This window comes from Ricinus communis, chromosome 10 (assembly GCF_019578655.1).
Source record: "Ricinus communis isolate WT05 ecotype wild-type chromosome 10, ASM1957865v1, whole genome shotgun sequence".
Taxonomy (NCBI): domain Eukaryota; kingdom Viridiplantae; phylum Streptophyta; class Magnoliopsida; order Malpighiales; family Euphorbiaceae; genus Ricinus; species Ricinus communis.
Window position 1 is genome coordinate 19,598,778 of NC_063265.1, and position 13,721 is coordinate 19,612,498.

Here is a 13,721-nt window from a genome sequence, read left to right on the forward strand (position 1 = left end):
CTTTTGGCTCTTGGTTGCTTTAATGACTTTTGGAGTTTTCTTCCCTTTTTATTAGAATTTAGATGATCAATTCTCCTGGACTGGTCTGAGAAATTGCATTTAAATTTTTCTTCAATGAAGGCAGGCTCTGTAATGCTTAAATTAATGCATTTCGATTATATGATGAATCATAAAAAATAAAGGTTTAGAGCAGCAACTTCTTTAACAAGGCAATGGACACTAATGAGACAAGAATTGCCAATGATGAACTCTTCTCTGATGGGAAAAATTAAAGAAGTGATACAGTGCAAGCAAGATTAGAAATGTATGTTGGTGTATGATTGTTGAAGAGAACAGCATTTGGTAATATTATACATCTGTGGATGCATCAGAATAGTAAAAATCAGGAACTATCAATGCCAAATACTACTATTAGTTCTCCTTTTCAAGTTCAAAATGCTATTGAAGGGAAAAATGCAAAGAGATGCTAAAAAAAGATATTGCTTTCACCAGATTCTGTCCCAAAACTCTTGTTTCACATTCAAACACCTCTCTCCTTCCAAGAGAAATATCTGCCTCAAGGAGAATTGGCAATGGGGAAACATAAAGGGATTTCAGCAGTGCACAAAGCAGTTCAACCATCTGATTAATTGTTAACCACACAAATCTTTTTACTACCTTGTCTTCACTAATGTCACAGGCTAGCTTTCTTTTACTGTGCTTTCATTTTCTGCAAATTTAACTGGTGAGCAACACGTGTGACAGTCACAAGGCAAAGACATAACAAAAGGACAGCAAACACTTGACTTGGCATTCAATTGGCAAGTAAGAATTACATGGTTGGTACCCATTTGATTAAAGGGAAAAACAAATATCAAGTTCCTTGTCAATGGAGAGACACACACTCAATATGACGAATCTAATGCAAGGCAAAAAATGAACCTCTTACACTGCTAGAAAAATCTACTCCATCATCCAACATTTCCACCTCACCCTCCTTATGCTATTGTTACTTTTGGGAAATCCAACTCAACCAATCAGAATTCAAGAAACTCCATCATAAAAACTCCAACAGATAGATAAGTGCTCATATCTTATTATTTTCTCTCTCCTACAACTTGAAATCAAAACTGAACCTCAAACAACACACACTTCTCCATCATTATTCTTTGACTACCCATTTTGCCACGTGCACTTCCTTCTCACCACTAACCACCATCACCAACTGTTTCAATACTCAAAGTCCCTCTCTCCCTTCCCCTTTATACAAACAAAAATATAAGCCTATCACCATTAACTTCCTGAAAAAAAAGGAAGAAGAAGAAACCAATTGCAGAAACAAAAACCCACACAGATAAACTCAAATTAAAAAAATCAAATTTTTTTCTTCCAAATTCTGTTTTCTCCGCCAATTTATTCTTTCTTTTTTTCTCTCTTCCTCTCTAATTTAGAAACAGAGAGGAATTCGAGAGGAGAAAACAGAGGACTCTGTTTCTTGAGTTAGTTAGTGTGGGATTTTTCTTTTCCCAAGAATGGCTTATGTAGTATCTTCACCATTTACTTTACCATCAACAAAACCAGACCAGCTTTCTTCACTATCACAAAAGCACTACTTTCTCCACTCATTTCTTCCCAAAAAAGCCATACAAACCAACTCAAAATCAACTCTGAAAGTAAAATGTGCTGCAATTGGCAATGGCCTTTTCACACAAACCACACCAGAGGTTCGCCGAGTAGTACCTGAAAAGAACAACAATCTCCCAACAGTCAAGGTTGTTTATGTTGTTCTTGAAGCCCAGTACCAATCTTCACTCACTGCTGCAGTTCAAGCTCTAAACAAGAAGTCGCAATTTGCCTCATATGAAGTTGTTGGTTACTTAGTAGAGGAGCTTCGCGACAAAAACACTTATAAAGCATTCTGCAAGGATCTTGAGGATGCGAATATCTTTATTGGGTCTTTGATATTTGTTGAGGAGTTAGCATTGAAAGTTAAAGCTGCTGTTGAGAAAGAAAGGGACAGGCTTGATGCAGTTTTGGTGTTCCCTTCAATGCCTGAAGTAATGAGGCTTAACAAATTGGGTTCTTTTAGCATGTCACAGCTTGGCCAATCAAAAAGTCCATTTTTTCAGTTGTTCAAGAAAAAGAAGCAAGGTGCGGGCTTTGCAGATAGTATGTTAAAGTTGGTAAGGACTTTACCTAAAGTTTTGAAGTACTTGCCTAGTGATAAGGCTCAAGATGCTAGGCTATATATCTTGAGTTTGCAGTTTTGGCTTGGTGGGTCTCCTGAAAACTTGCAGAATTTCTTGAAAATGATATCTGGGTCTTATGTTCCTGCATTGAAAGGTCAAAAGATTGGTTATTCTGATCCAGTTTTGTTCTTGGATACTGGAATTTGGCATCCTTTGGCTCCTTGTATGTATGATGATGTGAAGGAGTATCTGAATTGGTATGGAACTAGAAAGGACGCTAACGAGAAGCTGAAATCGCCTGAAGCGCCAGTTATTGGGTTGGTTTTGCAAAGAAGTCATATTGTGACTGGTGATGATGGTCATTATGTAGCTGTGATTATGGAGTTGGAGGCAAGAGGTGCTAAGGTAATACCAATTTTTGCTGGTGGGCTTGATTTTTCAGGGCCAGTTGAGAGGTTTCTGATCGATCCGGTTACGAAGAAACCAATGGTGAATTCAGTTGTATCATTGACTGGTTTTGCTCTTGTTGGTGGCCCAGCAAGGCAAGATCATCCTAGAGCAGTTGAGGCTTTGAGTAAGCTTGATGTGCCTTATATTGTTGCATTGCCTTTGGTGTTTCAAACAACTGAGGAATGGCTGAAGAGCACTTTGGGGCTGCACCCGATTCAAGTCGCTTTACAAGTTGCTCTTCCTGAGCTGGATGGCGGTATGGAGCCCATTGTTTTTGCCGGCCGGGACCCAAGAACAGGCAAGTTCTAGTTTTTCTTGGTATTATCTGAATAAGTTTGTTCCATGATTTGTTTATTTTATGTATATTTTTGGTAAATTACTGCTTTTGAAATTACTTTAAAAATAGGATAAACAAAGCTGCTGTTTCTGTTTCCTCAAGGAAGAGAACAATACTGTAGATGAAGCTGGGTGTTTTCTCTGTTGTTTCTATGTCTTCAGACATGATACAAAGTTAATAACAAATTCAATGTGACTGCAGGAAAATCACATGCTCTTCACAAGAGGGTGGAGCAACTCTGCACCAGGGCAATCAGATGGGGAGAACTGAAAAGGAAATCAAAGGTATTTACGTTCTGGCCTTTCTATATTTTTTCAATAGAGGCCTGTTTCTCCTTTCCTTTTTCTATATTTTTGAAATTGAAAATACTACTTTCAGGCTTAATAGATAAATGAAGTTGGCTTTAATAGTGCATAATGCTTAAAAAGTTTCCCATGTACTTCCTTACACCATTTCCCGGTGTTTCCCTTATCTGAAAAGTAAAGTGATAATTTATTTGAAATCTAATACAACGGAAATAATTAAAGTGCAACTAATTCATATGCATACTTTTCTCGTTACTTGCTTACATTTAAGCGTTGAATGCATGCTGCTTGCTAATGACAAAAAGGAAAAGTGGGGGTTGGTAATAAGTTATTCATACATAGCTATCACCATACTTGAATTAAAAACAAAGCTCATAATGTATTCATGCGTAATACTAATATAATTAGCTATGAGTTTCATGTTTTAGCAAATTAGCTTGCCAGTTTGATGCTGATGAAAATGACAAGGATAGGTTGCCCCTTCCACCTTTTTGTTGGCTGTTTCTACCACTCTGCTTTCTGAAATTGATCTAGAGATATGCCGACGCGCTGATGGTTTTGGAACTTATTGATGATCTATGTATTTCTTCTGGTCAAAATTCCATTAGAATATAAATCGGGTCTTGTAGTCATGAAAGTTAACACTTCATTTCTCTCCTCAATTTCATCCAAAATGATGACGCTTTGAACTCATTTCTGTTGAGTTAATGAACATGTTATGACGAATTTTTATATTAATGCAGGCCGAGAAGAAGTTAGCAATTACTGTGTTCAGTTTCCCCCCAGACAAGGGGAATGTCGGAACAGCAGCCTACCTTAATGTTTTCTCCTCCATCTTCTCGGTTCTAAAGGATCTCAAAAGAGATGGTTATAATGTTGAGGGCCTTCCAGAGACTTCAGACGCCTTAATTGAAGAGGTAATTCATGATAAAGAGGCTCAATTCAGCAGCCCGAATCTGAACATTGCTTACAAAATGGGTGTTCGGGAATATCAAAACCTTACTCCCTATGCCACTGCATTGGAAGAAAACTGGGGTAAACCTCCAGGCAATTTGAACTCTGATGGAGAGAATCTCTTGGTGTATGGAAAACAGTATGGTAATATCTTCATTGGTGTCCAGCCCACTTTCGGTTATGAGGGTGATCCAATGCGGCTGCTATTCTCCAAATCTGCTAGCCCTCATCATGGATTTGCAGCTTATTACTCCTTTGTTGAGAAAATTTTTAAAGCTGATGCAGTACTTCATTTTGGCACTCATGGTTCCCTTGAATTTATGCCTGGAAAGCAGGTGGGAATGAGTGATGTTTGTTATCCTGACAGTCTCATTGGGAATATCCCCAATGTATACTACTATGCTGCTAATAACCCATCTGAAGCCACCATAGCAAAGCGTCGAAGCTATGCAAACACTATCAGCTATTTGACTCCTCCAGCTGAAAATGCTGGTCTTTACAAGGGCCTCAAGCAGTTAAGTGAGCTCATCTCTTCATACCAGTCCCTTAAAGACACAGGTCGTGGGCCACAAATTGTTAGCTCCATTATTAGTACTGCTAAGCAATGCAATCTTGACAAAGATGTTGAACTTCCTGATGAGGGGGAAGAGATCTCTGCAAAAGAGAGAGATCTTGTCGTTGGAAAGGTCTACTCCAAGATCATGGAGATTGAGTCACGGCTTTTGCCATGTGGACTTCATGTCATTGGAGACCCTCCATCTGCCATGGAAGCAGTTGCAACTCTAGTCAACATTGCTGCACTGGATCGTCCTGAAGATGAGATTTCATCACTCCCATCTATTTTAGCTGAAACTGTTGGACGGAATATAGAGGACGTTTACAGAGGAAGCAACAAGGGAATCTTGAAAGATGTAGAGCTTCTTAAGCAAATAACTGAGGCATCTCGTGGCGCCATCTCTGCCTTCGTAGAGCGGACAACTAATAACAAGGGTCAAGTTGTAAATGTTTCTGATAAACTTACCTCAATCCTTGGGTTTGGTGTCAATGAACCATGGATACAGTACTTGTCCAACACAAAATTTTACCGGGCAGATAGAGAGAAGCTCAGAGTATTGTTTCAGTTCCTAGGAGAGTGTTTGAAACTGGTGGTTGCTGACAATGAGTTAGGGAGTCTGAAACAAGCTTTGGGGGGAAAGTATGTGGAGCCAGGTCCTGGTGGTGATCCAATCAGAAACCCAAAGGTGTTGCCAACTGGTAAGAATATTCATGCATTGGACCCACAAGCCATTCCAACAACAGCAGCAATGCAGAGTGCAAAAATTGTGGTGGATAGATTAGTTGAGAGGCAGAAGGCTGACAATGGTGGAAAATATCCCGAGACAGTTGCGCTTGTATTGTGGGGAACTGATAACATCAAGACCTATGGTGAATCCCTGGCTCAAGTCTTGTGGATGATTGGGGTGAGGCCAATCTCTGATACCTTTGGTAGGGTTAACCGGGTTGAACCAGTAAGTCTTGAGGAGCTTGGAAGGCCTAGGATCGATGTCGTTGTCAATTGTTCAGGAGTTTTCAGAGATCTCTTTATCAATCAGGTACCTGTTAGTTGATATCTTGTGCTCAAAAACTTTTTAGTTATCATGCTTATATCGTAGATAGCTTTTGCCTCATCATTTCACTGACATGCATTATGCATCCGAATTTCTTCTTTTATCCACAGATGAACCTCCTTGACCGTGCAGTGAAGATGGTGGCTGAACTTGATGAGCCAGCTGAGCAAAACTATGTCAGGAAGCATGCTCTAGAACAAGCTGCAGCCCTTGGCATTGACATTCGGGAAGCTGCAACTCGAGTGTTTTCTAATGCCTCAGGATCCTACTCCTCAAACATCAACCTTGCAGTGGAGAATTCTTCTTGGAATGATGAGAAGCAACTTCAAGACATGTACTTGAGCCGGAAGTCCTTTGCCTTCGATTGTGATGCCCCAGGCGCAGGCATGATGGAGAAGAGAAAAGTTTTTGAGATGGCTCTCAGCACAGCAGAGGCCACATTCCAAAACCTTGATTCCTCAGAAATCTCACTCACTGATGTGAGCCACTACTTTGATTCAGACCCAACAAACCTCGTGCAGAACTTGAGGAAGGATGGAAAGAAGCCTAATGCATACATAGCAGACACAACAACAGCTAATGCTCAGGTTAGCAAAATTCCTAAGATTCAGATAATCTTCACTTTGAGCTAAAATATTGTGGGCTAAACAATGTAAAAATTTTCTCCACCAGGTGCGTACACTTGCTGAGACTGTAAGGCTAGATGCACGAACCAAGTTGCTGAACCCCAAGTGGTATGAAGGGATGATGTCTAGCGGATATGAAGGTGTTCGAGAAATCGAGAAGCGCCTTACAAACACAGTTGGATGGAGTGCAACTTCAGGCCAAGTTGACAACTGGGTTTATGAAGAAGCCAACTCAACTTTCATTCAAGATGAGGAGATGCTGAACAGACTTATGAGCACTAATCCAAACTCATTTAGGAAGTTATTGCAGACATTCTTAGAAGCCAATGGCCGTGGGTATTGGGAAACTTCACAAGAAAATATTGAGAAGTTGAGGCAGCTCTACTCAGAAGTTGAAGACAAGATTGAAGGGATTGACAGGTAAATAGTAAATTAACTGTTACAGTGCACCACATTGTTGATTTAACAGAGCCTGAGTTGGTTTTCCCTTTTGCAAGTGATTGAAGGGATTTAAATTCCTGGAACACTTTTCAGTTGTAAAATTTGTTCATAAATATCATGAGTCATTGATTCTCTTTTTCTTCCACAATTTGACTTCTTTTGAAACTTGAGAAGGAAGATCTTTGATGAAAATTTACAATTTTGATGAAAAGAATGCTGCTCTCACATCATCAAAAGAAAAAAAAAAAAAAGTGATCCAAAAGCCCCTACCTGCTCCTTCAATTATATCTAGCGGCTGAAACGAATCAACCCTCTACCCTTAGCTTAATAAAACTTCATTGTTCAAACTCTTTATCGTATAAGTCAGCTCATTAATACACTCATGAATTAGTTTGTAAAGAACATTAACAATTTGATATTTAATTTCATAATTTTTTTACTTATTATATACATAAAGATATCTATTTTATCTTATTTATTAAATATATAACAAATAATTTATGTTTATTAAACTCATTTAGACTCAAACACAGTAATATCAGTTCAAATTGGCTCAATAATAAGCAAACCAAATCTAAACTAATCAGAATGCTATTCGACTGGATTCGGTTAGAGCCCTACTCCAATCTAATGCCATATTTTAGAATTTGATAAAATATTTGCTTGACAAAGGAAAACAGATTGCAATATTTTCTCATTGGGATAAATTCTCAACCAGTAAATGAATAATACAAGAAGGTAAATCTACAAAGAAATTTAAAAGAGAACTTACAAAAAGAAAGGGAATTGAGAAAAGAAACAAATGAAGAGCCCTCCCTGGAAAAATTGGGAAAACAATAGAATTTTGTATAACAGATTACAAAAAGGTACAGTTTCTTTCTTTGTCTCTATCGTCATTCCTGTAAGTATGAAAAGATGGTCTTTACCTTCAAAATAACTCCATTAGGAGCGGATCACCTTCTGCCATTATTCTTACCAGCTTTATGAAATCCTGTTCACTTGACACATTCCACGGGTGAACAGCAGATGCTTGAGCATTATAAAGGGTTGAATTATTAGATGGTGGCTTTCGCTTATAAACCATTGTACTAAGCACAGAGTCAAAATTCTGAGGTGAATCCATTGAAACAAAGAACATTGGTATTGCAATGTTGTTATGGATTTCCTGATCACCCACAAGGCTGACAAGATCTACAAAGTCAGGTACAAAGTGACGAGGAATGTAAAATATCTCGGAACTGCATATCGTTATGCTCTGATCATTCTTCATAGCATCCTTATAATTGACTTGGAAGTGAACAGGCATTGAACCAACAACACGTTTTACCATTTCTGCTTGTTTTGCATACCAATCTGAGTTTCCATTGGTTGACACAGTACTCCAGGATTTGGATACCTAATTCAAACAATGTGTCAGAGAGAGAGAGAGAGAGAGGAAGAGGAGCAGCAATGTGGTGGTGTTCATGATAACTGTATGGTATTGAAACTACAATGCTATCTATAAAATTGCCATATTGCATCTTTTGACTTCTATTATCAAGAACGTGTACTAGTATAGATCAACTTATAAAAGGGTGTCTTAGTGCATACGGCTCCCCCCACTCCACAAAGGTAAGCGAACGATTGTCTAGCATATGCAATCTATCTCTATATTAGTCTAATTATCTGAAAGTGGAAAACTGAAACTTTCCTAAAAGAAGCAAAAGATAATTCAATTGATTAACGGCGACTAGCAAGATATCCACTCATGCCAAAAGCTAAAATGTCCAAATAAAGGATTTTCTTTTTATCCTAATTGATAACAATAAACAGTAAAATAGAGCACTAGAAAGTGGGGAAACTGGGGGTGTTAAGGGGAATTACCTTGTCAGTAATCCACAGCTTACTCTTGTCTGCCTGAAGCAAATTCCAATAATTAAGGATAGTGTCATCCTTAAGGAATAAAAAGCCTTCTGCACTAGTAAACCGATCAAATATTTTGGGCAGATGCCTGTAAAAAGAAAAATTAAAAGAAGTTAGTAAAATTTAAAATCAGCTTAAAATGAAAGTTATGGTATACCTGCTATACATTGAATGGTTAAAACATCATTTTTGACTTTACTTCCATGGTTATCAACAATAAATGCATTCCTAGAGTAGAAACAAAAAATTTGACAACATAACTGCCAAATATAGCTTCTAACGGAAGTTCAACAATAAAAAAGCAACCACCTTAATTTGACACGACTCCAGATCAAATTTTGTCAAAATTGAGGAGAAGAAAGACACTGAGAGAGGGATATTGGAAAAGTAAAAAAAGTAATATGCATCCGTAAAGAAAAAGGACAATTAGGAAGGTAACTGAGGATGACGCATACAATTTGGCTAATATATTGAATTTTGATACCACATCAGCAAAACTGTAGTAAAATAAAATCATTCTGGGATTTGAGCCTTTCAAGGCTATGAACAATTGGCTCAACCTTCCCTAAGACCACAGGAGGGAGTTGGCCACCACCAACAGCTACTCGGTTAGGATGTAAGCTGTCATTTCCCAGAAGATGCCAATGCCACCATGATGAGATTTAACTAGAGAAAGTGCTTATGTCAGAAGCAATATCACAATTAGCAAGGTTGTATCAGGAACTAGAAAAATATCTATTCAGACTATTATCTTTATTAAATTTATCTTTTCTCCAGCACCCAGTTTTCCTTGTAGAACTAACTATATGCTGAATTCGAAACACTTCAAATCAGTGCCCTGTGATAGGAATGGACCGACACTGAAAATACTTTGTACTGACTTGAAGTTCCAGGCTAGCATATCAAGTTTGCTTCTGATAGGCTTATGTAACTACAAAAGCAACTTGGAAGCCAGGTGTTGATTAGACTTATTAATATGATGATGCTCAAGGACATTAATTCTAATAATCTGAATATAGCATAAACTAAAAGACCTTTTTCCTGAGTTTTTAAATTGGCTGCTCAGCATGATAAATTAGGACTCAAGACTGAAAATTTGAAAAGAGAAATGGCCAACTTCTATATTAACTTGATTGTCCTAGACCTTGGAGACCAGAGGAGGCAGGTAGGCATAGCCAAACAAAAATATATCGTCTATATGCATTGAATCTGAAGAATACGAGGACAGGTTCATGTTGGCTGTCATGATTCATATAGCCAATTCACAAAGAGTTTTAGTAGATAAGTAGGAAAAGAACCCCAAGCAAAACTCACAGATCCAGGAATAAACTTTACGAGATATTGCAATTGGCCAAATGGATACCGAGTGTTTATGCATACAAACTAGCCAAAAGGGGAAGGAAAATACTGAGAACGAAAAATTAAGAATTAAATTCCTAATTTCAATATCCTTATGCTGTATCATCGAATCCCCAAGGTATCCCACAATGCATGATGCTCTGTTAGGGTCTGGTAACTGCAGCTTCTCTTGCATTGAAAGGAGGCTATTTTTGTGCTTTGAGCTCCATAATGCCCAGAGCAACCTTCCTTTTCGATTGTAGCAGGTGCAAAAATAAGTTTAGATTTTTTTTAATAAAATATTTTTTCTGAAATGTTAACAATAATTAAACCCCTAAGTGATGATCTGAAGTTCAGAGTGGTTAGCTGGATGGACTTCAAACCTTTTATGTATTTGTGCAAATAAACACATGAATTTTCATTACTGCAAACAAGCATAAAAGTTTCTGCTTAAACATCCATCGCAATACAGCGGATGGGGATAGCAAACCAAGGAGTAACTGGCTCTCACAATTTTATTGGCAGATTAATAATTTACAAAGACACCAAAAACTAATAGGGCAAAGAATGACCAGCCCCATCAAGATTCACTCTGTCAACTCATCCAAAATAAAACTTTTATCCACAGATTCTCATAGTTAATACTCCTTCACCAAGTCAGAAAAATTCTCATTCATAACTTTGGATGCACCACCTGTTCCTATTTCTATTATTATAAGAATTTACAGACTCTGGACATACTAACCTTAAAGGGAAGCAAAGTGTGAGTCACTATTACACAGAATTATGAGATCTTTTTAATAGGAGTAAATATGAGCACTAACCAAATATCTAAGCATTTCTCCAAAAATGGAATCAACTGTTCGTGGATGGTGTAGTCCATCAGAAGATAAACAAACTTAATACTCCATGCTAGATGTGCTTAGAGACAGAAGTGATCAACATCTTTGTTCAATGCAGCAAAAGCAAAATATAGAAAACTTTAATACTACTAAAGACTTACCTGTATAACTGTTCCAAATTGCCTTCTTCAACAGCAAGATCCTCATTCTTCTGCTGTGACAAAATAACCACAGTTTTGAAGATCCTCCCATAAAGCAATCTCCATTCCAAAGCTGTCCGTTCCACAGGCCCAGTACAGAACATAATAAGCACAATATTCCCAAAATTCTTCCTCCAACGAATCAGATTTCCAATCTCATAATTCACTGTCCCTATTTCCTCTACTCCAAGATGCACAGATGGTAACTTGCGTGGAATAAATTCCCTTCGATCCCCGTGACCAATACTTGCCCGTGGCCTATCCAATTCCAGAGACATTAATCTAGGCTGCTGATACCCAACAGCAATCAAATCCTGAAGCCATGCAGCAGTAAACTTCACATCCTGCTCAGTCCAAAAGCCCTCCTCTGCCATTGCATAACTCAACTCCAAAATCTTTTCGAACAACCTATGCTTAGTCGATCTCCAAGCAATCAAAAACTTTATCAACCTCCCAACATTTACATGAAGATCTTTCTCCTCCGAAAATGGGTATGCCTCTATCCTATCATATCTATGCACAGTAGGTGGATAAACAACAACGTACCCACCAATCTCCCATAATAGCCTTTGCCCCCAATAACCCCTCAATACATCAGAGGCCATTGTACTAACCGAAACTGGAAGCATCAAACCCCAAAAGGCAGAAGACTGATAAATTGTATTAAAGGAATTAAGAGGCACCATTATACCTTGAGGCAATGCAACTTTTGGGGCATGCTCATCAAACCTGATATCAAAACTTTCTAAACCAGATTTCCTAGTAAAATAAAAAACAGAATCAACATCAGGCAACCCATTCGATATACCTTGTTGTATAAACTGTTTCCCACCAAAAACCTGTGTGTAGAACTCTTCATGACCAATTTCACCAACATTCTCTAATGGCAAACCTCTAGGCCAAACAGACCTTTGACCAAAATGAATATAAGGATTAACAACAGTCCTATTCTCATTCTCATGACTATACTGCAATATAGTCTCTTGTCTAGCACCCTCCCCGACCAATTCAACATCAAAATGCTTCCCTAAATCATCACCAATCACCTCCCCACGATCATCAGCATCAAAAATCTTCTTAGCACCGTGTTGAATAGCGAACAAATACCCAACACTTTTTCTCACATAAGAATCAAATGGCACAAAATCCACAACCCTAAACCCTAAACTAGCTTGTTGCTCTAAAGACAGGTATATACAACCCTTCAAAGCCCAACCTTTCGGGGTCTTTGAATTTCCAATTGCCAACAACTGCCACCCTTTAATTTTAACAAGCTTTTTAAGTGAATCACTTGGATAATCAGATACAGAAGCAACGATCCATCTTTCTGTGCGAAAATTCACGAAAGGGGACGCGCTATCAGTAATGGGTTTGATTTGATTCCAATTAATATGCGGAAAAGGCAAGGTTTTTTCAATGGGTTGCGACTTTGATTGGAGATAAAGAAAAGCAGCAGTGTCACCGGTGTTTCTGAGAAAGAAAACGGCGGCTACAGTAGCAATGAGAAAGAAACAGATTATAATTTTGTAAAGGTTTTCAGTGAACCAAGTTGAGAAATCTAGAGATTTTGATGGTGAGAAACGATAATTGTTATGGTGATTGACTGTGGGCAGTGTTGTTCTAGGTGATTTGGGGGACTTTGGAGTTGCACGTTCTTGAACCAACATTGCTGAACCCTACAAAGCAAGAAAAAAGAAAAATCAAGAAAAAGTCTTTACACTAAAACAACTCTCTTTTTCTGTCTACCACAGAGTGATTCTGTTTGTTCTGTTTTCAGCTCTGGGAACCTAGAAAACAAGTACTACTGCTACTACTCCTACTACAATTTCTTTGTGAATCTCTCACTCTCCTTTGCTCAGTTCCCCTACACTTTGACTCTTTGTACAGACAGACAAGAAGGCAGTCAATAATTTGATTTCTCATTTTTTTCTTTTTCTTTTTTTCTGTGTTTTATTTATTTATTTTTCTCTCTGTCTCTCTCTAACTGTAATTGCAGTGGCACACACAAGGCAAGGCAAGATGTTGGGGTAAATTTCTTCTCCAGTCCCTAAATTTAAATTTATGTGTTCTTTCCATGCAGTATCTATTAATAATAATATTATATAATATCAGTATTATCACTTTTCAGATTCAATCCAAGATTTGACGTGGGTGAGAAAATTAAGTTAATGAGGCACTGTTCAACCGTGAATCAATTCATTCATTGGATTATATATTTCTAACTCTATTATATAAGTTTTTTAAGAAAATATATATAATAATTATTAATAACTCAACATTTATATATAAGACTTGATTTAATAAGAACTCATTCTTTATATATTGTTTTTAAAAATTTACTAATTACACATAACGTTACTAATATAAATCGATTTCTACAAAATGATACTCATTAATTAAATATATAGTAATAAAATATACTAAACATTTAAAACAAAGTATAAGTATATTATTAAATGGATGTATGATTTATGTTGAGAAATTACAAAATAACATTCTTAGTTTATTGTTAAACATATTTAAATTTATAGTATGAAGTTTAACTTTAAAT

At 37.5% G+C, this 13,721-nt stretch overlaps 2 protein-coding genes across 2 annotated transcripts; one reads left to right on the forward strand and one right to left on the reverse strand.

Moving 5' to 3' along the window:
- Positions 1 to 1,100: 1,100 nt before the first annotated feature.
- On the forward strand, positions 1,101 to 7,036 carry LOC8286305 (magnesium-chelatase subunit ChlH, chloroplastic). The gene is made up of 5 exons (XM_015727160.3): positions 1,101 to 2,916; positions 3,157 to 3,239; positions 4,004 to 5,806; positions 5,932 to 6,408; positions 6,494 to 7,036. Exons 1-5 carry the CDS (start codon positions 1,512 to 1,514, stop codon positions 6,869 to 6,871), a joined length of 4,146 nt encoding a protein of 1,381 aa, XP_015582646.2. The 5' UTR covers positions 1,101 to 1,511; the 3' UTR covers positions 6,872 to 7,036.
- A 515-nt stretch (positions 7,037 to 7,551) lies between these two features.
- LOC8286304 (probable glycosyltransferase STELLO1) lies at positions 7,552 to 13,209 on the reverse strand. The gene is made up of 3 exons (XM_048369586.1): positions 11,132 to 13,209; positions 8,752 to 8,878; positions 7,552 to 8,284 (listed from the first exon to the last, which is right to left on the reverse strand). The coding sequence occupies exons 1-3, from the start codon at positions 12,835 to 12,837 to the stop codon at positions 7,817 to 7,819; spliced, it is 2,301 nt and encodes a 766-aa protein (XP_048225543.1). The 5' UTR covers positions 12,838 to 13,209; the 3' UTR covers positions 7,552 to 7,816.
- Between the last annotated feature and the right edge of the window lie 512 nt (positions 13,210 to 13,721).